General features: G+C 47.7%; 1 protein-coding gene across 1 annotated transcript; it reads left to right on the top strand.

Moving 5' to 3' along the window:
* Positions 1–833: 833 nt before the first annotated feature.
* Positions 834–21123, top strand: LOC127032800 (E3 ubiquitin-protein ligase TRIM7-like). The gene is made up of 7 exons (XM_050920402.1): positions 834–1295; positions 2465–2560; positions 8184–8414; positions 10070–10092; positions 12585–12700; positions 15112–15147; positions 19787–21123. The coding sequence occupies exons 1-7, from the start codon at positions 879–881 to the stop codon at positions 20299–20301; spliced, it is 1434 nt and encodes a 477-aa protein (XP_050776359.1). The 5' UTR covers positions 834–878; the 3' UTR covers positions 20302–21123.
* Positions 21124–21880: the final 757 nt, after the last annotated feature.

Below are 21880 nucleotides of genomic sequence, written 5' to 3'. Positions count from 1 at the left end.
CTTCCATCCTAAGTGCACGACTCTGCACTTGTCCTTGTTGATTTCTTTTGGCCCAATCCTCCAATTTGTCTGGGTCACTCTGTACCCTATTGCTACCTTCCAGCCTATCTACCTCTCCCTGCAGCCTAGTGTCATCCGCAAACTTGCTGAGGATGCAATTCATCCCGTCGTCCATAACATTAATAAAGATGTTGAACAAAATTGGCCCCAGGACTAACCCCTCAGGTGCTTTGCTTGGGCAAAGCAATCCCATCATGCTGAGCACCAAGGCAGGGTGAGTGAGACAGTGCAAGGGAGAGCAGATCCTGAAGTCCTCTATCACAGTTCATCACTAGATGACAGGGGAGCGCTCATTCAGACCCTGCTTACATTTGTCATAGCTGCAGTTCAAGAAAGCATCCTTAATCAGCCAAGCACTTAAGCACTGAAGTCAATGGGTCTTAAGCAGCCACTCAAGTGAGATCCTGAATGGAGGCCTGTAAGAGCTATGAAGTACAGATCCAGAATTCAGCTCCAGAGTTTTGCGCTGGGCCCACTAGGGAGCGATGACATTCAGCTCTACATCTAGCTCTGGAATTCAGATCTGGAGTGGCATCCCATCCTCTTCCAACCTCCTATTGCTAAGAATGATCAAGCCCAGATCCAGAACATGGATCTGGAGTTTGCGGGGATTGGGCACCTCTCTGCCTACGTTTTCCATCTGAGTCTCCTCTGCTGGCTGCAGCCCTGATGAATGACTCATTACCAGTTTAAGAAATTTGACACTGCAGATATGACCCCGTGACACCAGCTGGTCTCAGAATGGGAACACCCACATCCGATTGAGTGCCAAGCATGCATTAAAGTGAAATCAGTTCCTGCTCTCAGGGGAAAGAGCCATGGCTGCTGTCTTCCTCCCTGGGAACCTCCAAGACGAAGCGACTTGTTCGGTCTGCCTGGAGTTCTTCAAAGACCCTGTGTCCATAGAATGCGGCCACAACTTTTGCCGAGCCTGCATTACCAAGAGCTGGAGAGGCCTGGAGATGGATTTCCCCTGCCCCCAGTGCCGGGAGATCTTCCAGCAGAAGAACTTCAGGCCCAACAGGCAGCTGGCCAACATGTGTGAGATCATCAGCCAGTTTGCAGCACCTGGGGCGAAAGAGGCTCTGGAGGAGGGGCTTTGTGAGAAACACAGGGAAGCGTTCAAACTCTTCTGCAGGGATGATCAGAGGTCAATCTGTGTGGTGTGTGACAGATCCCGGGAGCACCGGCCTCACACTGTGGTGCCCATAGAGGAGGCTGCCCAGGAGTACAAGGTATCTGTCTGTCTGTCTACCATCAGATCTGTATGTCTATTTATATTTATATTTATCAAGTCTCCCTCTCCCCCCTCTATCATCTACATCCCCCACTGTGTCTATACAGCTACACCAGTGGTTCTCAACCAGGAGTACACAAACCCCTGGGGGTATGCAGAGGTCTTCCAAGGGGTACATCAACTGTCTAGCTATTTGTCTAGTTTTACAACAAGCTACATAAAAAGCACTTGCAAAGTCAGTGCAAACTAAAATTTCCTGCAGACAGTGACCTGTTTATACTGCTGTATATACTGTACACTGAAATGTCAGTGCAATATTTGTATTCCAGTCAATTCATTTTATAATCATATGGTAAAAATGAGAAAGTAAGCTATTGTTCAGTAATAGTGAGGCTGTGACACTTTTGTATTTTTAGGTCTGATTTTGTAAGCAAGTCATTTTTAGGTGAGGTGAAACTTGGGGGCAGTGCAAGACAAATCAGCCTCCTGAAAGGGGTACAGTGGTCTGGAAAGGTTGAGAGTCACTGATTTAGGCCATGAAAGCACATGGCAATCACCTAGTTCAGAGGTTTTCCACAGAGCAGTCTTCTGTGGGGAGCTGAAACATCATAAATTACAGGTCTCTCTGACACTGCAAACACTTACTTACTCAGTTGCCTTGTTAGAAAACAAAAGGTTAAATGAATGAGAGTCTCCCGATCTATTTTTGGCAAGGAAGAATTCCCAAGGGTGAATAAGGTCTTTTGCAGATACTGATTCTCCTGAGCCGGGGCTAAGTTTTCTGTTTATGTCTTTAGTGAAGATGATTAAAATGGAATTTACAGCTGATAAATGCAGCAGTATTGTGTCTATGAGAATGTCCTCTCATGTATACATGAGCGCATATGTGTGTGTGAGTTTCTTCTGTGTGTGTGTGTGTGCGCGTGCACATATATGACTGCGCTCCTTCTCTGTGTATGTCTGTCTGTCTGTTTGTATGTATGCATGTCTGCCTCTTTTTGTGTGCGAACACGATCTTTTCATTTATATGAATGTGTTTGTGTGAGTAACACTGAGCTTTTTCTGTTGTGTTGTCTCTGTGCACTGAGAACAAAATACACCAACACAATAAGACCCCAACAAAAACAAATAATAATAATCAAATAGAATGTTTCCCCTTGTCCCTAGGAAAAAATTAAGAGCCGTTTGGATTTCCTGAAGAAAGAGAGACAAGAATTGCTGGAATTTAAATCAAAGGATGATAAGAAAAGTCAAGAGCTACTGGTGGGTGCCTGCTATTAATGACAAGATAGCAATGAGTTAGGAGCCTAACTCTTATTGACATTTATGTTTGCACGGTGGTAAACTTGAGACTTCTTAGTGTGTAACACTGCATTCCCATCAGGGGCGCTGGAACAGGTGGGACCAGGGGGCCATAGCCTCACACTTTTTACTGGCTGTAAGGGTGAGCGATGGCAGGAGGGGGCAGAGAGGAGCCAGCGGGGAGCAGGATCTTGGAGAAAGGGACAGTGCAAGGGCTGGGCCTTGGGGGAACTGGTGACATGAAGGGGCTCAGGGAGAAGGGGCAGTGCAGGGATGGTGCCTCAGGGGTGGCATGCAGCAGGGGGCAGAGCCACAATTCAGGCACCAGTAGCCCTCCACCACTTTTAGAGCCTGTCAAAGTTAGACTCGGGACTCACAGTCTGTCAGACCACTCTGTTTTATTAGCACAGCGCTCTGCTAATAACACCCAGATAATGTGAGCACCATGCAGGGCCAGCGCTTCCATTTAGGCGACCTAGGCGGTTGCCTAGGACACTAGGATTTGGAGGGGCGGCATTTTGCCACCCTCGGCAGCAATTCGGCGGCAGGGGCGTCCTTCTGCACTCCAAGTCTTCGGCGGCAATTCTGCGGCGGATCCTTCACTCGTTCCGGGACCCACCGCCAAAATGCCCAGAAGACCGGGAGCCGCGGAAGACTCCCCTCACTGCAGAATTGCCGCCAACGACCGGGAGTGCGGAAGGACCCCCTCCAAGGGCGCCAAAAACCCTGGCACCGCTCCTGGCACCATGCAAGACACAAATTATCTTATGTATACAGATAAAAGGGTGAGAACTTAACAAGATAACAAAGGAAGCAGAATCTGATAAGTTTACCTGGGCTAGACATGCATAGTTAATTTCCTTACTAACTATTACTGATCTTCTGTTAACGTTTCACCATTAGCTTAAGTGGACTTATTGTTTATGTCTAACGTTTCTTTTTCTGACACTTGTATTTCAACATTTCTTATTTCTGCTTAAAGGTACAGACAGCATTTCTGTAATCCATTCTTATTTTTACAATATAATTCTTTCTACTTTCACAGGCCCTTCCGCTGCTCCTGATTCCCATTGGGTTATTACGGAGATACGTGTCATAGAAATACTAAAACTGGCCTAAAATCTGAAAAGGGACTTGTGATTTTTGATGCTTCCCCCCTCACACACAAACACTTTTTTGGTGCCCTTGCCCTATTTAAGACACCTTAGAGTCATGGAGCCCTAGATTTTAGAGGCCAGTCTGACCTCCTGCATAACAGACCCAGAGCCCCCCACCCAGTAATTTCTGCCCATCTTCCCAGTTTGAGCCAAAGCATAGCTTTTAGAAAGACAGCCAATCTCTATTTAAAGACTTCAGGGATGGAGAAGCCACCACATCTGGTGCTTAATTTGTGCCAGTGCCGAGCCCCAACACTTATTGCCTTGGGAGTTCATAACCCCAGCACTTCTGGGCTTGTTTCTTCAGTTATGAATGTAAGAAAATTGCTTGAGCCCTGGCACCTCTTTCATTACAAAATTAAGCGCTGACCACATGCCTGTGGGAGGTGTCCAAAGGTTAATTACCCTGTCAAAAATGTGTGTCTCATTTCTAGTGTGAGTTAAAGGGGCTTAGTTTTCAGGGGATGTGAGCTCAGCACTTTCTGAAATCCTCGACTCTTTGTGGTGTCTCAAACTGGGCCCTTCAAAATGGAACACCCTCCCCTGCAAAAAATCATAGATTGCATTTGAGAATTTAGGGCAGCAGCAACAACAAAGAGATTTTCCAGTGTAAAAGTAAAGTAGTTCTTGTCTAGTCGAAGTGCCACACAACTACATAGCAAGCAGCGCAAAATGCTATTTAAGTCAACATTTATTGACTGCTGGCTCTGGCCTCCCGCTGGATCACCAGCTGTTGTCTTGGTAGAAGGAAAGGGGAGCTGTTGATAACTTGACAAGCTCCTCTGGTGCTGAGTAAATACAGAGGTGTTGAACCTGTGTAACTTTGGTGAGAGCTATGCAAATCACCACAGGGCTGGATCAAGGTCATGCCCCACAGAGCCTCACGTGTCCTGATCATTCTCAGAGGCCTGAGTACCATGCAAACTTCTACACAGATTTACAGTTTCCCCTGCTTCATATTATATCAGCCTGCCTGATTCAAAATTGAGGGGGGATGGGGTGTGAAAGGAGGATGTCACAAGGGAGTGGAACATAAATGCTTGATTTAAAGAAAATAAATGGGGAGGAATCCAGATTTAACTTGGAAAATTCATGCAGCCCAAATCTAGGTGAAAGAAGAGAAAGAACCTAGGGGAAGTTTTTGACTATACATTGCATTAAAGCAATACATTTCATTCCTTATCCTCTGCTGCTTTCTAGTGCCTGTTTCATGTCATTTCTTCAAAGCTAAAGTTTGTTGCCCTTCCTTCCCCCTTCTGTTTATTATATTGCTATTATTAATTATTGATTATTATTATTATTACCGTTCCTAGGAGCCCCTACCATAGAGCAAGACTCCATTGTGCTAGGCACTGTACTAACACACAACTAAAAGTCCCTGCCCCGGGAGTACTTTCTCCATGCTAATCAAACAGTATTGTAGTGGCTTATAAGTGAAGACATACCCTTAGCCTGCAGAGTAGAAGTAATCTGGGACAGCCACAGGGCTGGCAGGGGAGAGGCTGACAGGCAGAATTCTGCCATTCATTGACTGATAACCTGGAATGGCAATGACAGCAGCCAGTCAGGTAAAGTTATTCCCAGCTGAACTTGGACTATGACTGCCTGCCAGTTTGCAGCTAGAACACAGCTCAAAAATAGCACTTCCAAGTTGTCCGAAAGTTTTGGATGTCCCCCCCAGGCTGTTCAAATAAAAGGGAGAGTATTGCACACTAAAAATAGTGAGACTTGTGTTAGAATCATGAGAGCTAACAGCACTGGGTAATAAATTCTGATGACATTTCACCCCAAAGGCCAGGCTGGCAGATGGTTAGATAGCTGTCCCAGCAATTATTTTTGTGCCTTGTGGCCAGGGTCACCTAACCACGCTTGTCTAACCAGTTTGCCTGGTCTTTCTCCTGGCTTTCTGCATGACTGGATATCCCAGAACACATTGTTCCACGCTGTGTTAGCATCTGAGCACTTTATACCTTGCTGAGTCACATACATATTTGTCCAGAATACATCCATACAAGCACGGCCATGCTGTGTGATGGCTGTACGTGTACAAATGCACTTCAACCCCAGTGGTGTGGTGATAAAACCACCATGTGCACACAACCAGCAGCCACAGGCACAGGCACCAACTCCAGGGGTGCTCCAGGGGGAGGAGTGGGGATGGGGCCCACTCAGGGGAAGGGATGGAACTGGGCAGGAAGAGGCGAGGCGAGGGTAGGGCTTGGGGAAGGGGTGGAGTGGGGGCAGGGCCTGGGGCTGAGTGGGGGTTCAGCACCCCTGGGGACAGGAGGAAGATGTCACCTGTGGCCACAGGCCCTAGTCTTTGCACCATCTCCTTAAAGTAGCAGAAGGGCCCCATCAACATCTGTAGAGCCATCACCACACATCCCTTCTCAAAACTCCCCTCTTCTGGATGCGTACAGAAAGGCATGCACATATTTGTCACCCTGTCACTCCCTCCCCATTTGCTGGTCTCATCCATCCACCTCTTCCATTTTGCCTCTTAGGGCGTGTCTACACTACAAAATGAAGTTGGCCTAACTTATGTCAGCGTACAGTCGATGCAGTAATTACATCACTTGGGTGTGTTTACACTCTGCTGCTTGTGTCAGTGGTGCATGTCCTCACTGGGATTGCTTGCACTGATTGTACTGTTACTGTACAGTGGCTTCTGAAGGTCAGTAACAGTCGATGTAAGCAACGCAGTGTCTACACTGACACTGTGTTGACCTAACTACATCCACATTGATTCTACACCTCTTGTGGAAGTGGAGTTATTAAGTGGGTGTAGTGGGTAAGTTATGTCAGTGAAAGTGAAATTTTAGTGTAGACACTCACTGAGCTGGGTTGACGCAAGCTGCCTTGCATTGTCCTAACTCTGTAGTATAGACCAGGGCTTAGTTTTTAAGCTCTTTGGGCCTTGAAATGCACCCTCAATATATAAATGATGTAGCCAATATGTAGTTAGTTGGTTGGAACTGGGTTAAATGAGAGTGTAACTAACTGGTTGTGTGAATTTATTTATAGTTCAGAGATGGCATAAGGCGGAAATTCACTCATGTTCTTCACAAGTTTATAGGTAATCTGAGGTTCTTATCAGCCCACCATTACCATAATATCTAAGCACCTCACAGTCTTTAATGTTGTCATCCTCACTGCATTCGTGTAAGGCAGGGCTATGCTACTACCGCCATTTTACAGGTGGAGAACAGAGGCCCAGAAAGACAAAAGTCAAAGCCGACTGAAGTGCATGGAAAGACTCCCATTGACTGTAATGGGTTTAGGATCAGACCCTGAGGCAGGAGTGCTGGAAGCTTCCGAGAAATGTGGAGGGAGGGCACCGGTGCCTGAACCATAGCCCTACCCCTCACTCTGCCCCTTCCCTGAGGCCCCGCCTATGTGAGGCCTCTTCCCCTAGAGGCCCCATCAGGGCCGGTGCAACCATTTAGGCTACCTAGGCGGTTGCCTAGGGCACTAGGATTTGGGGGGCGACATTTTCTTCGGCAGTGACCGCGGTGGCCAGATCTTCAGCCGTCCTGGTCGCTGCTGGCATTTAGGTGAAGGGAGCTGGGGCAGTGGAGTGTGGGGAGGGCCGCCTGCAGCAAGTGTGTGTGTGTGTGTAGGGGTGGCACACAGGGGAAGTCCCTGCCCCAGCTCACTCCTGCCTCGCCTCCTCCCCGAGTACACCATGGCTGCTTCACTTCTCCCGCCTCCCAGGCTTGCGGTGCCAATCAGCTTAGGCACTGCAAGCCTGGGAGGCGGGAGAAGTGAAGCAGTGACAACGTGCTTGGGGTGGAGGTGGAGCAGGGGTGAGCTGGGGATGGGGGGGATGCATCAGGGCGGAGGGTGGGGGGCTGCCGCAGGAGGGGTGCCTCAGGGCAGGGGCTCAGGGATAGGGGGCGGCGCAAGGTGGAAGTTTCGCCTAGGGCGCGAAACATCCTTGCACCAGCTCTGGGCCCCATTCCCGCACCACCTCTTCGCCATGAGACCCTGCCCTACAAAGTCTCTTCCCCCGAGACCCCGCCCTTGCACCACCTCATCCTCTTGAGATCCCGCCCCCTGTTCGCTCCTCTCTGCCCCCTCCCCCTGTTGCTTGCCCTTAAGGCAGGTAAAAAGTGGGAAGGCTAATTTATTTAAGATATGCTCTAGTAACAAAAGGAATTCTTTTGGGGGGATGACTTCTAAATCATGTGTTATTCAGGAGGTCACATTAGATGATCTCAACAGTCCCTTCTGGCACCGGAATCTATGGAAATTTGGGTGTTTTGGGTGAATTGGTATTCGTCAGTGGAAATCTGTTTCAGCAAAATTTTCTGGCCAGCTCTATTCACTACTTCATGCTACCATGCCACCATTGCATTCAGTGACGTACAATCCATCAAATGAGTTTACTGACCTGCCCTCTACCTGGTCATTTATTTTTGTTGAAGAAAACTATAGAGTTGGAGCGGCAGATGCTCATCTCTGAATTTGAGGGTCTGCGGCAGTTTCTGCACGACCAGGAGCATCTCCTCCTGGGCCAGCTGGAGAAGATGGAGAAGGGCATCGCCAAGAAGCAGAATGAGAACCTCACCGAGCTCTCCAAGGAGATTTCACTCCTCAACCAACTGATAACAGATTTGAAAGAGAAAATCCAACAGCCAGTGCTTGAGTTGCTCAAGGTAAGGCTGGGGCCATGAACTCTTGGGCATGGAAGGAGAAGGCCTTTACCCATCAGCATTACAAAAATAAGACACCTCAATAATGGTGGCCATTACTCCCCCCCCACCAAATACATGCATAAATAAAAATGAATGGCTGGGTGTGGGGCGTGGATGGGAATTTTGATTTGAAACATATCCAACCAGCTCTACTTCTGAATGATTGCTGCATTCAAAGCTATTGGGATTGGTACACAAAAGAGAGTGCATTATAGGGAAATTCATCCCTGCCACTCCATGTTATTTCTGTTAGCCCAAGCAGCTAGCTAAAACATTCGGGGCCTTGTAGGTTGTTCCAGTTGGGAGGAGAAGTTAGTGGTGGAGTCAGAGACCTTTCATGCAGTCTAGTTCATTTACAAGTCCTGAACATAGGAGGACACAAACAATAGATGATCATATCTTTACTCATATCTCCAAGCCTCTTTTAGCTAGCACCACATTGTGATTGTCCAGGGTGTATCTGTAGTGTCTCTTCCAGTCTGTTCCTGTGTGGTTCACCCACACACCATCACCCAGTAACCAGCCCATATGGTTCTAATTCCTGGGCAAACTTGCATATCCTACATTTTAGGTGCGGGGGTGGGGCTGCAATAAAAGAGGTTATGTGTATTTTGCAGGTATTTGACATTCTCCCTTAGCTTCAATGACATTTTGCCCAAACCACAACCCTCCACTGAAGAACTGGTTGGAGGATTTCAGTGGTATCTTGGGTTGGGCCCTATGCACAAGGGTCCATTTCATCCATAGGGCCAAATCCTCAGCTGGTTGAAAATAGGCACAGATCCATTGAAGTCACCTGTGCTGATATACACACGGGATGGGTATCTGGCCCTCAGCAATTATAAAATGTAAGGAATGAGGGGAATGTCTTATCTGGAATTATCAATGTGAGGAATGTCAGTGTACGCATAGGTACTGACTCAACGGGTACTTCGGGGCTCAAGCACTCATGGAAAAAAATAGGGGGTGCTCAGAACCCATGGTCCGTGGCCTCACCAGCACTCGGCCTCTTTTCCCGTGGCCCTACTTGTGCTGAACCTCTTCCCTGGGGGGCCCTCTCCACTTCCTTGCCCCCCATCACTCACCCTTAAGGAAGGAGGGGGCAGAAAGGAGCAAGCGGCAGGTCAGGAGGCACTTGGGTGAGGGGTGGAGAGCAGCGAGTGGCAAGTAGGTGGGAGGAGTGTCAGGGGAGGAGGTGAGGAGGAGCTGGTGAGAGGTGCTTGGGGAGAGGACAGAGAAGAGCAAGAGGTGGTGCTGGGGGCAGCCTTGGGGGAGGGGCAGAGCAAGGGCTAAAGGAGACGGAGTGGATGGGTGGCTTTAGGGGAAGAGGCTGAGCAGGAGTGGGGACTCAGGGCAGAGCAAGGGTGGAGCACCCACCAGCAAAAAGAAAGCACCAGAGTGTAGGGACTTGATTTTGACCATGACGGGGATTGAACCATGGGTCTTTCAGAACTAAAAGCACAAGTTTGAAGTTAAGGATAAGGACTCATAAACAGCAGCACTCACAGGCTTGTGCTTGGTGGGTAGCCTACAGAATGGGTGGGAATGAAGCACGCACCCTGTCCAGTGAGTGACATGAATGCAAGGGAGTATCTCTTTCTTTCTTCCACTTCTAGGATGTGACGAGCATCTTGAACAGGTACGGAGCTGTGTTTTTACCCTCTCTCATGCTTTTCTCACGAGTGCTGCTGAACTGTCAGTGTTAGCCCTTCAGAGATAATAAGAGACACTTGGGCACCTGGGACAGAAAGGGCGCCTGCCACTCCACCCACACCCTGGGCTCCTTCTAGCTTCTTCTGTGGAAATTTAGAAACCCTCAGAAACTCTCAGATGTCCTTTTTCTACCAGGGAGCTCAGTCAAGCACCAGATTGAAAACCATGGAGACTGGAGTCCTGCTTTTATTTATCTGAGTAACATGCAACTCACTCTTTACGTATCCCACGAGCACCATTTATGTCAGTGGTTCCCAACCTGTGGGGCGTGGAGGAACATTTCTGGAGGAGGGACAGCCGTGGGAGAGCACCACCCAGCTCCAGTCCACCCCCAGCTCTGCTCAGGCCCCGCTCCCAGCTCCGGCCCTGCCCCCAGCCATTCCTGGCCCCAGACCTGCCCCAGTTGTGGCCCCAGCCTCGGCCCCCTTACCCCTGTTCACGTCTTACCCCTGTCCATGTCCCCACCCTCCACTGGAAGCTGTAGCCCTGCTCCCACCCCTGGAAAGTTTGAGGACCACTGCTTTAAACCCTTAGGATGAAATTCAGCTTGGCACAGTGGCTCAGACATGGTGCAGCACACCACCACTTAAGCCCCGCTTATAGCCTGATCCAAGGCCCTTTGAGGTCACTGGACATCTTTACAGTGACTTCGATGGCCATTCTCTTAAGACCTTGATGTGGGACTCCAGTGTTGCATAGTTCCCTCAGCAGGCCCTTGGCACTGAGATGGATTTTACCCAGAGTCGGTGACAGCCTTCCCCACCAAGGTATCATAACCCTGTCCTGAAGTATGGCACAATGGCCAGGATGCTAGTGGAGGACTTTGAAATTCTGGGCTTAAGTCCTTGCTCTGCTAAAGACTTCTAGAGTCTCTTAGGGTATGTCCACATGGCAAAGAAAAACCTACAGCTGACCTGTGCCAGCTGACTCGGGCACAAAGAAGTTGGGCTCCTGCTTGTTGTTTAAAGGAGGCAATTTGGCCTAGTGATCCAAGCATTAGATGGGGCTTCAGCAGATATGCCAAACCCACAAAAAAAATGCAGAAATTGGGCTTGTTTATGGCTTAATTGGCTTGTGAGTTGCTTGTTGGCTAGTTTTTGGCTTGTAGCTTGTTTGGCTTGTAGCTTGTTGTATCTTATTGCTGCTGCTTCTTCTTTTCTTTTTTATCGGCTCCTAGCAAGCAGGGGCAGGGGTGCACAGCAGGCCCACCACAGTCCCAGACTGCACACTGGGGGGATCTAGTCACATAGAGTGTTGGGGTTCTTAGGGATTGGCTTGTTTTGGCCTTGTTTTGAAATGGGATTAGCTTAATTTTTGGTTTATTGTGAAAGCCGGGGTGCTTATTTACCATGTGAAAGTTGGCAACTGTGGGCTTCAGGAGATGTGGGTTCTATTCCTGGCTGTGCCAGTGACTACAGGTGAGGATGATGGGCAAGTCGCTTCCCTGATCTGAGCGTTAGTTTCCCCCTCTGTGAATGGGAATCATGATACTGATGTCCTTTGAAGTCTGCTGATGAGAAGAGCTATGTACAATTAAAAGTAGGGGACAGCTCCCTCTCCTTTGTCTGGCTTGGGTCAGCAGTCCACTCTCCTCCTCTTTGGCTGGCATGGGGAAATTTCCCTCTCCTGTTTCAATCTATGTTGTACAGTACTCGAGTAGGTCCCACTCAAAAGGTGAGAAGAAGGGTTGGTCTCCTTGGACTGTTCGGTCCTTTAGCTCTGGGTTGAATCCTCTAGTTGTGGTGATAAATAATTAAAAACAAACCCAAGACATTAACAGAAAGGACCTGAGTGTCTTCTCCCTGCAGGCATATCCCCATGTCCGCCCGGAGGAGCAGGGAGTCACCTATCTCTGCAGCGCTGTCCATGCTTCTCCTGGCCCCCTGAGTGGTTGGGGATCTGTCCATGACGAGCCGATGGGATGAGGATAGGGTAGGGCACTAATTCAATGCCCAGTTAAGTTAATTGGATTCTTTCCATTGACATCAATGGATCACATCCAAGCAGTGGAGAGGATGTGAGGACAGGCATGCTAAATTCATGGTTTACTACACATGTTCCCCTGAGAAATAAGTGAGATAGATAGAGCGTGTGCGGATAGATCGATCTTGATGAATACTACACATTGAATTCGTTATTTGCAGAATATTGTCATTTTTTTTCAGTGAACATATTCAGCTAGCACTATAGCTGGAGAAATTCTACTAACCAGCACCACTTCAGTCTGACTAGCCCAGTTTTGTGGCAGAAGACATAAGAGGGGCTTAAAATTTGTGCTGGCCCTTCTGCCCGAGGGGTGAATTTCACCCTCAAGCGCTAACACAAAACGAATTGGATACTTTGGTGAATACTTGTGAGCATTGGAGCAGCTCTACAGATCATCATCATAATATAGAATCATTTCCATTTTTTCTTCAGAAGCAGCGGTCTGAAGTTTCAGAAGCCGGTTCCTGTCTCTTCGGATATGAAAAGCTCTATCAGCAATTTCTCTCTCAAGACTGTCGTCCTCAAGGGAGTGTTAAAGAAATTCAAAGGTGAGTGGAAGCAAAACCTCTAGTTACTTGGTCTTCAGCAATGTTTTCTATGGATTTTAGTGCTAAAGAGGTCACTGATATGTTCAGTGCCCAAGGGAAAAGATAATGATTCTTTGTGCGCGTCTTGTTTAGCCTTTTTGTTAACAGATCATTGCACCAACCAAGAACAGCCAGTAGATGGTGCCAAGAGATTTCAAAAGCATGACAAATGCGTGAAACTAAAAACAACAGGGCCTTTCTTCGATGAAAATCTCATGAGATGAAATTCACTCCTGAACCGAGAGCCTTTGCCACTGAAGCCTGGTTTTGAGGTTTTTAGTGGTGCCTAGACATCTGCAGAAGGGGAAATTTCACCTGCTGACTTCAGTGAACAATTTGCTTAACTAATAACCAAAAATAAGAACAAGGCCCAATAAGATTAGAGAAGCTCTGCAGAGCTCTGTGACTACAGACAGATCCATGGAACAGAATTTGAGAGAACCATTAAACATTAAGGCCAGTTGAGAAGTGACTGGCAATGGTAATGTTTACAATGATTTTTCACTCATTATTGACAGCCAAAAACAGTCTGTTAGCTAAGGGTGACTCAGCTGAGTATTCAGGCTCTTCTCAAGTGGAAAGCAACAAGGTGAAGTTCCCAAGGTTGCCAAGGCTTGTCATTTTTATCACCAGTCTGTTGACACTGGGCACTGTGCTCAAAGCCCCAGCTTCCCAGAGTCAGCCTATTTCTCGAGAATCTCTGCTGCCATGTTTTTAAAAAAGGATGTTTCTAGATCATGTGGTTGCTCAGAAAAGCTTGAGAACATGGCCCAAGAGTGTAGCCTAAAGTCTCAGAAATCAGACAGGACAGAAAAATAATAAGAAAAGTATTAATATTTTAAGCCAATCTCATGATTTTTGGGGGGTGGTGCTGACTCATGATTTTTGAGTGCTAGGGATTGGCCATCCTGGGTGGCATGTATAAGAGGCCAGGAGAGGCTAAGCCCCCCCAAGAAAGGCCAGCCATGCAGGGTGGAAATGCCATGGATGTGGTGCAGGTCATCCTGCCGGAGGCACACCAGCCAGTCACCACCTTTGGAGCACCGGAAGTGAAGCTCCATAGAAGTGGGGGATGGGGCCTGGGCTCCACTCTGCCCCTACTCCACCTCTTCCCCTGAGGTTCTGCCCCAGCCTGTTGCTCACTTCTCCCCACCTCTTCCCCCTCTGTTGCTCACTTAGGGCAGGAGAAAATGCTGGGGGTTTGCCCCATGACCCCATGGTGGTCCACCCCCTTTTCCAGGAAGGGGGTGGGCAGAAAGGATCGAACGGCAGGTGAGAGATGGAGAGGTGTGAGTGGTGGATGGGAAGATTTTGAGGGAGGGGATGGAGAGGCGCTAGCAGGGGACGAGGAGGGCCTTGAGAGAAGGGGCCAAGTGGGAGCAGGGCCTGGCGCGGAGTGGGAGTGGAGCGCGGGAGGTATCTCAGGGTAAGGAGGCTGAGTGGAGGTGGGCCTCAGGATGGATCAGGTGGGCAGGGCCATGGTACGTGTGTGCTTGTGCCCAGACTCTCCAAATGCGGGAATCACACGCTGCCCATGTTGGCTATACTGAATTCCTCCCACCCTTAAGTGACTTAAGGCTGGTCTACACTGGGGGGGGGGGATATCGATCTAAGATATGCAACTTCAGCTACATGAATAGCGTAGCTGAAGTCGAAGTATCTTAGATCGATTTATCTCGGGTCCTCATGGCACGGGATCGACGTCCCCTGTTCCCCGTGTGGACTCCGATACCGCCGCTCGCTCCAGTGGAGTTCCGGAGTCAACAGGAGCGCATTCGGGGATTGATATATCGTGTCTAGCTGAGACCCGATGTATCAATCCCCGTAAAATGGATAGCTACCCGCCGATACGGTAGGTAGTCTGGAGGTACCCTTATTTATGCAGACCTAACCCCCCACATACATAGTGCTATGTTGATGGGAGACCTTCTCCCACCGACATCACTACCACCCCTCAGGGAGGTGGATTAACTATGTCGATGGGAGAGCTCTCTCCCGTCGGCTTCGGAGCGTCTTCACTTAAGCACCTAAGCAGCTGCATCAGTAGAGCTGCGGTAGATGCAGTTTTTTAAGTGTAGACCTGCCCTAGCACTGTCTGCACTGGGGGTTAGGTCAATAGATCTGTGTCTCTATGGAATTTCCACACCCTGAGGGACGTAGCTATGCTGAAGCAAGATGCGGTGTTGTAAGTGTAGACCTGCGCTTAGTGATGTTACTTGAGGTTAAGATTGTCCAGCCCTTAGTCATGTTACTGGGAACTTACCCACAGGAGCAGTCCCATTGAAGTGGCAATATTCTTCTGAATGCAGGTTCTTTACTGATCCTCACTGGTATATCAGCACTGACAATAACTGACTTTCTTCTTCTTTCAGAGACTCTGCAGGATGAACTGGGAAAAGGTGAAAAAGGTAAAAGGAAAGTAGTCTTTACATTGTGGTTGTAATTTACACAGGGGTTTGGCGCAGGTGCCAACTTTCTTCTTTCCGGGTGGGTGCTCCAACCCCTCTGCCCTGAGGCCTCACCCTTGCTCTGTCTCTTCCTGCCCCCACTCCGCTCCCTTGCCCCAGCGCCTCCTGCCCATGGCTGAACAGCTGATCAGCAGAGCTCTCAAAACAGCTGACTGATGGGTTGCTAGTAGGTGCTAAACCCACCATTTTTTTTCCACTGTAGAGCACCCATGGAGTCGGCGCCTACAGGTTTTCATGGAAGAAAAATGACAATTTAAATGTTCTTCTCTCTCGATGGTTTCCAGATGTGGTTGGCTTAGGGTTGGTCTACACTAAAAAGTGAAGTTGACCCAGCTATGTCGCTCAGGAGTGTAAAAAATCCACACCCCATAGTGACAAAAAGTTAAGTTAACCTAATTCTCCAGGTAGACTGTGCTAGGTCAACAGAAGAATGCTTTTGTTGACCTAGCTGCCTCTTGAGGTGGTGGATTACCCATGCTGACGGGAACTCCTCTCATTCGCACAGGTAGTGTCTACACTGAAGCACTCCAGTGGCCAAGCTGCAGCTGTAGCATTTCAAATGTAGACAAGCCCTCAGTTCAAGAGTCAAAAGATGGGTTATCTCACTGAGGCTCCACAAGTCAAGCTGGGTCCTTTCTGCCTGTTACACACACCAGCCTGCAGCTTGCAATGGAAAGCACAGAGATTTTAACTTACACTGGTTTCATCCAATCCCCTCTGGCTTGGTTCCGCAGGCATTTCAAACAGAAAATTAAGGTCCCGATTTTGCCAAACTTACACTGAGGTCTGGTCTAGAAAGTTTGACTGGCATAGCTATGTCAGAAATGTGAAAAAATCATACCTCTAATGGGTATCCAGTAGAACCTCAGAGTTACAAACACCAGAGTTGTGAACTGACCAGTCAACTACACACCTCATTTGGAACCAGAAGTAAGCCATCAGGGAGCAGCAGAGACCAAAAAAAAAAGAGAAAGAAACAAAGAAAAAAAGAAAAGCAAATACAGGACAGTACTGTGTTAAACATAAACTACTACTAAATAAATAAATAAATGAAAAGCAGCATTTTTCTTCAGCATAGTAAAGTTCAAAGCTGTATTAAGTCAGTGTTCAGCTGTAAACTTTTGAAAGAACCATAACGTTTTGTTTAGAGCAGCAGTTCTCAAACTTCATTGTCCCGCGACCCCCTTCTGACAAAAAAAATCACTACATGGCCCCGGGAGCAGGGACCGAACCCTGATCCCGCTCAAGTCCCACTACCCTGGGCGTGGGGGTGGGGTGGCGGCAAAGCCGAAGCTTGAGGGTTTCAACCCTAAGTGGGGGGCCTGTAACCTGAGCCCCACCAGCCAGGGCTGAAGATAGAGTGACCATATGTCCCAATTTTATACAGACAGTCCTAATATTTGGGGTTTCTTCTTATAAGGCTCCTATTACCCCCCACCTCTGTCCTGATTTTTCACACTTGCTGTCTGGTCACCCTAGCTGAAGATCTGGGGCTTTGGCTTGGGCCTCAGGCCACAGCAAGTCTAACGACCCCATTAAAAGAGGCTCGCAAATGACTTTGGGATCCTGACCCACAGTTTGAAAACTGTTAGATTAGAATTACGAACCTTTCAGAGTTACAAACAACCTCCATTCCTGAGGTGTTCATAACTCTGAGATTCTACTGTATCTGTGCTGGTAACATCCCTTGTGTAAATGTAATTATACCAGCAAAAATACCTTGCTGGTACAGTTTATTCCATTCAGGGAACTGGTTTAAGCTATACCAGCAAAAGAACTCAGCTGCATCTCCACTATGATTAGCTATGCTGCTATACTTTACTGATAGCAAACCCTTTTAAGTGTAAACAAGACCACATTGGGCCTTTACTCCATGAGAAATCAAGAGATCACACTGTGAAGAAGGGACTGATCCAAAGCAAATTGCTGTCCAATTTTCTTTTCAACAGGTTTTAGATCAGACCCTAAGTTATAATTCACGGCAATGTCAACTCTCACAATCTTATCACATGTCTCATGATAGCTGATGTTTTATTTAAAGCCCCAGTGCCAGAAATCATGTGATTCAAGAGAATCTGAGCTTTCATTTTTTTAAAAAGAGAATAAGTTCCCAGCCCTGTGGAAAGATTGGAAAAATGTGACCAGAGGGCATCCCAAAGGCTCAGAAACCTGCCAACAAATAGCTGTACATTGCTCATTGTTTTTTTAAAACTTTGTGATGTTTAAGCCAATCTCAAGATTTCTGTAGGGAGGGGGATCAGACTTGTGATTTTTGAACAATTTGGTCTTAAAAACTTGCAAGGTGTAAAATCCACCCAGGTGCAGAGAACATACGAATGGCCACACTGGGTCAAACCAAAGGTCCATCTAACCCAGTAGCCTGTCTTCTAATAGTGGCCAATACCTGGTGCAGCGAAGAGAATGAACAGAACAGATAATCATCAAGTGATCCATCCTCTGTGGCCCATTCCCAGCTTCTGGCAAACAAAGGCTAGGGACACCATCCCTGCCATCCTGCCTAAGAGCCATTGATGGACTTATTCTCTAAGAACTTATCTAGTTCTTTTTTGAACCCTGTTATAGTCTTATCCTCCACAACATCCTCCTGCAAAGAGTTCCACAGCCAGAGCTGAACACTCATAAACCTGAAGCAGTTTCAGGGAGGCAAAACTGGGCCAACAGGCATAAAACCATGGGGCAAAATCTGGCCTCTACTGAAGTCAATGATAGTTTTGTAACTGACTTCAGTGGGGCCAAGGTTTCGTCTATGAAGACAAAGATGGAGCCTATTTAAGTTCTTTGGGAAATTTCAGGCCCTTTTTTGTGGTACTGAAAAGCTGGGATTTTCAGTGACGCGTAAGGGAATTTAGGCTTTGGAAGCCAGATCGCTGATGCTCCTAAAATCCCACATTCTGTTTGCCAGAAACTGAGAATGGGTGACAGGGGCTGGATCACTGGATGATTGCCTGTTCTGTTCATTCCCTCTGGTACTGGCCACTGTTGGAAGACAGGCTACTGGGCTAGATGGACCTTTGGTCTGACTCAGTATGGCCGTTCTTAAATTCTTATGTTAACAGGACTTGACAGTTCATAAGAGGCATCTGTATTGCTTGAGAGCATGCCATTTTCTCCTTGCAACATTGCTGCCTAAAGTCACAATTTGAGGTGCCTTAGGGTGCGTCTGCACAGCAACTAGACACTTGCGGCAGGCCCGTGCCAGACGACTCAGGCTTGCAGGGCTTGGGCTGCGGGGCTGTTCCATTGCTGTGTAGACATCTGTGCTTTCTAGGACCTTGTGAAGTGGGAGGATTTGAGAACCAGCCCAAGGCCAAAAATCTACTCAGCAATGAAACGGCCCTACCCGCACCCCACCCCCAAAGCCAACTCAGCTGGCACGGACCAGCCATGGTTTTGTGCTGTGTGGACATACCCTTAAGCCACCTGATTCTTTTAAGCCTGAGTTTGTGAATAAAGCATCATTTTATCTACCGCCTTCCTTAAGACCCATCTGAATCCAATCTGAGGTACGGATATATGTTTAGGCCAAGATTTTCAACACTGACTGGTAGATATTCTAAGGATACTCAGTTTTTAAGAGGTTCTGGTTTTTAGAAGATGGGGTGTCAAGCATGTTATGTGTCTCACATCGAATACCTAAATACATAAGTTGCCTCATTTTTAGAAGTGCTGAGCCACCACAAATCCAGCTGAAGCAAGTGAAAGCTGCAAATTCAGATCTGAACCATCTCAACTAGGAACTGGTTTGGACTGGAGGCTCCAGGTCTCTCTTGTTCTTAGGCCCCTCCCAGAAAATGGAGCACCCCAATTTTGAAAAACTTGACCTAAGTATCAGTTGCTTTTTATTACAGCAGAACCCTTGTTTTACAAACTAATTGGGGATTGAGGCGTTCATAACATTGAAAAGTTCATAAAAATGCACCTCACAAAAGGACAGTGCAGGGCAGTGTGTAAGATGCAACAGAGAGCACTTTGTTGCTTACTTCTAGTCCTTCAAACCACAGCAAAGTGATTTCCAGTGCAGTGAAGGCATCAGAACATGAAGGAACAAGGACAAGCTGTTCATTGACATCACTGTCATGATGGGATTTCCTCCTTCTACCCTCACTGGGAAAAATGGTCATTCATAAAATCAATCGTAGTTTCCAAGTTACTGGGGTGTGCTCCCCTGTTCCGCCCCACGCCCCACCCCATTCCACCCCTTCCTCCAAGCCTCTTCCCCACCTCTTCCTGCCCCCACTCCTCCCCCTCTCTCCGAGCGCTTCCTGCATGCTGCAGAACAGCTTATCCGGGGCAGGCGCGAGGCAGTGGGAGAGAGGGACAGCCGGCAGGCAGGAGGCACTGTGTGGAGAGGGTGGCACTGACCCATGGGGCTCCCAGTGGGTGCAGAGCAGCCGCTGTTTTTTTCTGTGGGTGCTCCAGCCCTGGAGACCCATGAAGTCAGCACCTATGAAATCAAGTTCCTAGTGCAGATATGAAATTGCTAATCATTTGTATGGGATTTGCATTGTTTCGCCTTCCATTGGTAATTCTACTTTGTTGTTCTTATTATTCTCCACAGAGGACCTGACTCTGGATCCTGATACAGCCAACCAGCTGCTCATCCTATCCACAGATCTCAAGAGTGTGAGGATGGGATGCCGAAAACAGGAGCTGCCTGACAACCCCAAGCGATTCGACACTAACTCCCGGGTCCTGGCTTTGGAAGGATTCAAGTCAGGGAGGCATTACTGGGAGGTGGAAGTGGGGGCCTCAGACGGCTGGGCTTTTGGGGTGGCCAGGGAGTCGGTGAGGAGGAAAGGTCTGACTCAGTTTTCCCCCGAGGAGGGGATCTGGGCAGTGCAGCAAAATGGAGGGCGCTACTGGGCTGTCACCTCCCCTCAACGCACCCCGCTTTGCATCGGAGAGAGGCTCAGTAAGGTCCGGGTTTACCTAGACTACGAAGGGGAAGAAGTGTCGTTCTACAATGCTGAGAACATGCAGCACATGTTTACCTTTAACGTTGCCTTCAATGAGAGGGTGTTCCCCCTCTTTTCCGTCTGCTCCACAATCACTTACATTAAACTGTGTCCCTGAAACTTGCAAAACAATTCACTAAAGACTTGCCCAGGTGCCCCTCACAGAAAAAGCAGCCAGAAACCATGAAGATGAGCATGGCATTAATGCAATAGATAGGTAGTTAGCTAGCTAGCCTAGGCAGCTGCTTGTGTTTTCACAGTCGAATCATCTAGTCCTGAGCAGAACAGGGCCAGACAACATGGCAGTAAAAGCAACAGTAGTTGGTCTACATTTGTGATCCGTGAGATTGGGCCGAAAGCTCCTTCAAATCAATCAACAGACTCCAGTTGACTCAAGTGGGCTTTGGATCAGGCCCCGGGGTGGGTGCAATGAGGGGAGATTTTCAGAAAACTGTCAGTGTAGTCAAAGATTGTCAGCAGGGAAAAAGCAATATGACCGGGTCTAAGAACTTGTAAATTTGTTTAAGCCAAACCAATTTAAATAAGGATTACTCTGCTTTGAATGCATCTACATCTACATTGGGGTTTTACTCTAGTCTAACAAGATCAATCGTAAATCCATATAGTTAAACAATTGCAACTTTTCTAATACAAGCCAGGTCTAACGCTGTTGGAAACAGCTGAGTCTTGTCTAAACTACAGCTTCCATCACTGGAGCAGCACCAGTCCAGCAATTGCTTAACAGTTTCCCTATAGTAGTGGAGGCCGAAGTGAGAGCCTCTGATTGTTGAAGATTAGATGCTAGTCCAATTTGTGTGACCTGTGCACCTCTTCTGTATCTCTTGATGTGTAAATTGTTTGAAAGTCAATGGCAAATAATTCTTTACATGATGGGACTTGGAAACTCACTGATTGTCAAAAGGCCTTGTAGTAGAAATAAAATCTGAAGGCACTCTGTGAATGTTTGTTTTGCGTTCATTTGATATTATTCAGAATTGGCCTCTTGTATTTTCCATACAGTCAAGTCAAGCCCAGGCCCAAGGAACAGGACTTAAATGGGATGAAAATGATATTTCGGTCTTGTGCGGACTTTCTTCAGTGGGGGGAATATCTCTCATAATTTATTTTTATTAGAAGCCCCCAGACTTAGGTATTTATACAGGAAAACTTCAGTGTGGTGGGAAGTTCTGTCTGGAAAACACCTTGTTATGTTGTAACCTTATAGTGACTAACAACCCGTTGAATCTGAAAACCTCAGTAATGAGTCTCATGCAAATAAACTTTTCCTCAGTATTTCAGGCTCTAAGGCTACGTCCAGACTACCCGCCGTATCGGCGGGTTAAAATCGATTGCTCGGGGATCGATATATCGTGTCTCATCAAGACACGATATATCGATCCCCGAGCGCGCTTATATTGATTCCGGAACTCCATCAACCCCAACGGAGTTGCGAAATCGACAGGGAGAGCCGCGAACATTGATCCCGCGTGGTGAGGACGGGTGAGTAATCCGATTTTAGATATTCGACTTCAGCTATGTTATTCACGTAGCTGAAGTTGTGTATCTCAGATCGATTTCCCCCCGTAGTGTGGACCAGCCCTAAGACTGGTTGAAAATACCCCTAGGAGCATAAGGGAGGATTGTGAAGTTATAGGAACACTAGCATGCAATGAAAGAGACATGGCATCCATTATCTG

This window comes from Gopherus flavomarginatus, chromosome 12, assembly GCF_025201925.1.
Source record: "Gopherus flavomarginatus isolate rGopFla2 chromosome 12, rGopFla2.mat.asm, whole genome shotgun sequence".
Classification (NCBI taxonomy): Eukaryota; Metazoa; Chordata; order Testudines; family Testudinidae; genus Gopherus; species Gopherus flavomarginatus.
The sequence above is the reverse complement of the archived record's forward strand: the minus strand, read 5'-3'. Positions and strand labels throughout refer to the sequence as shown.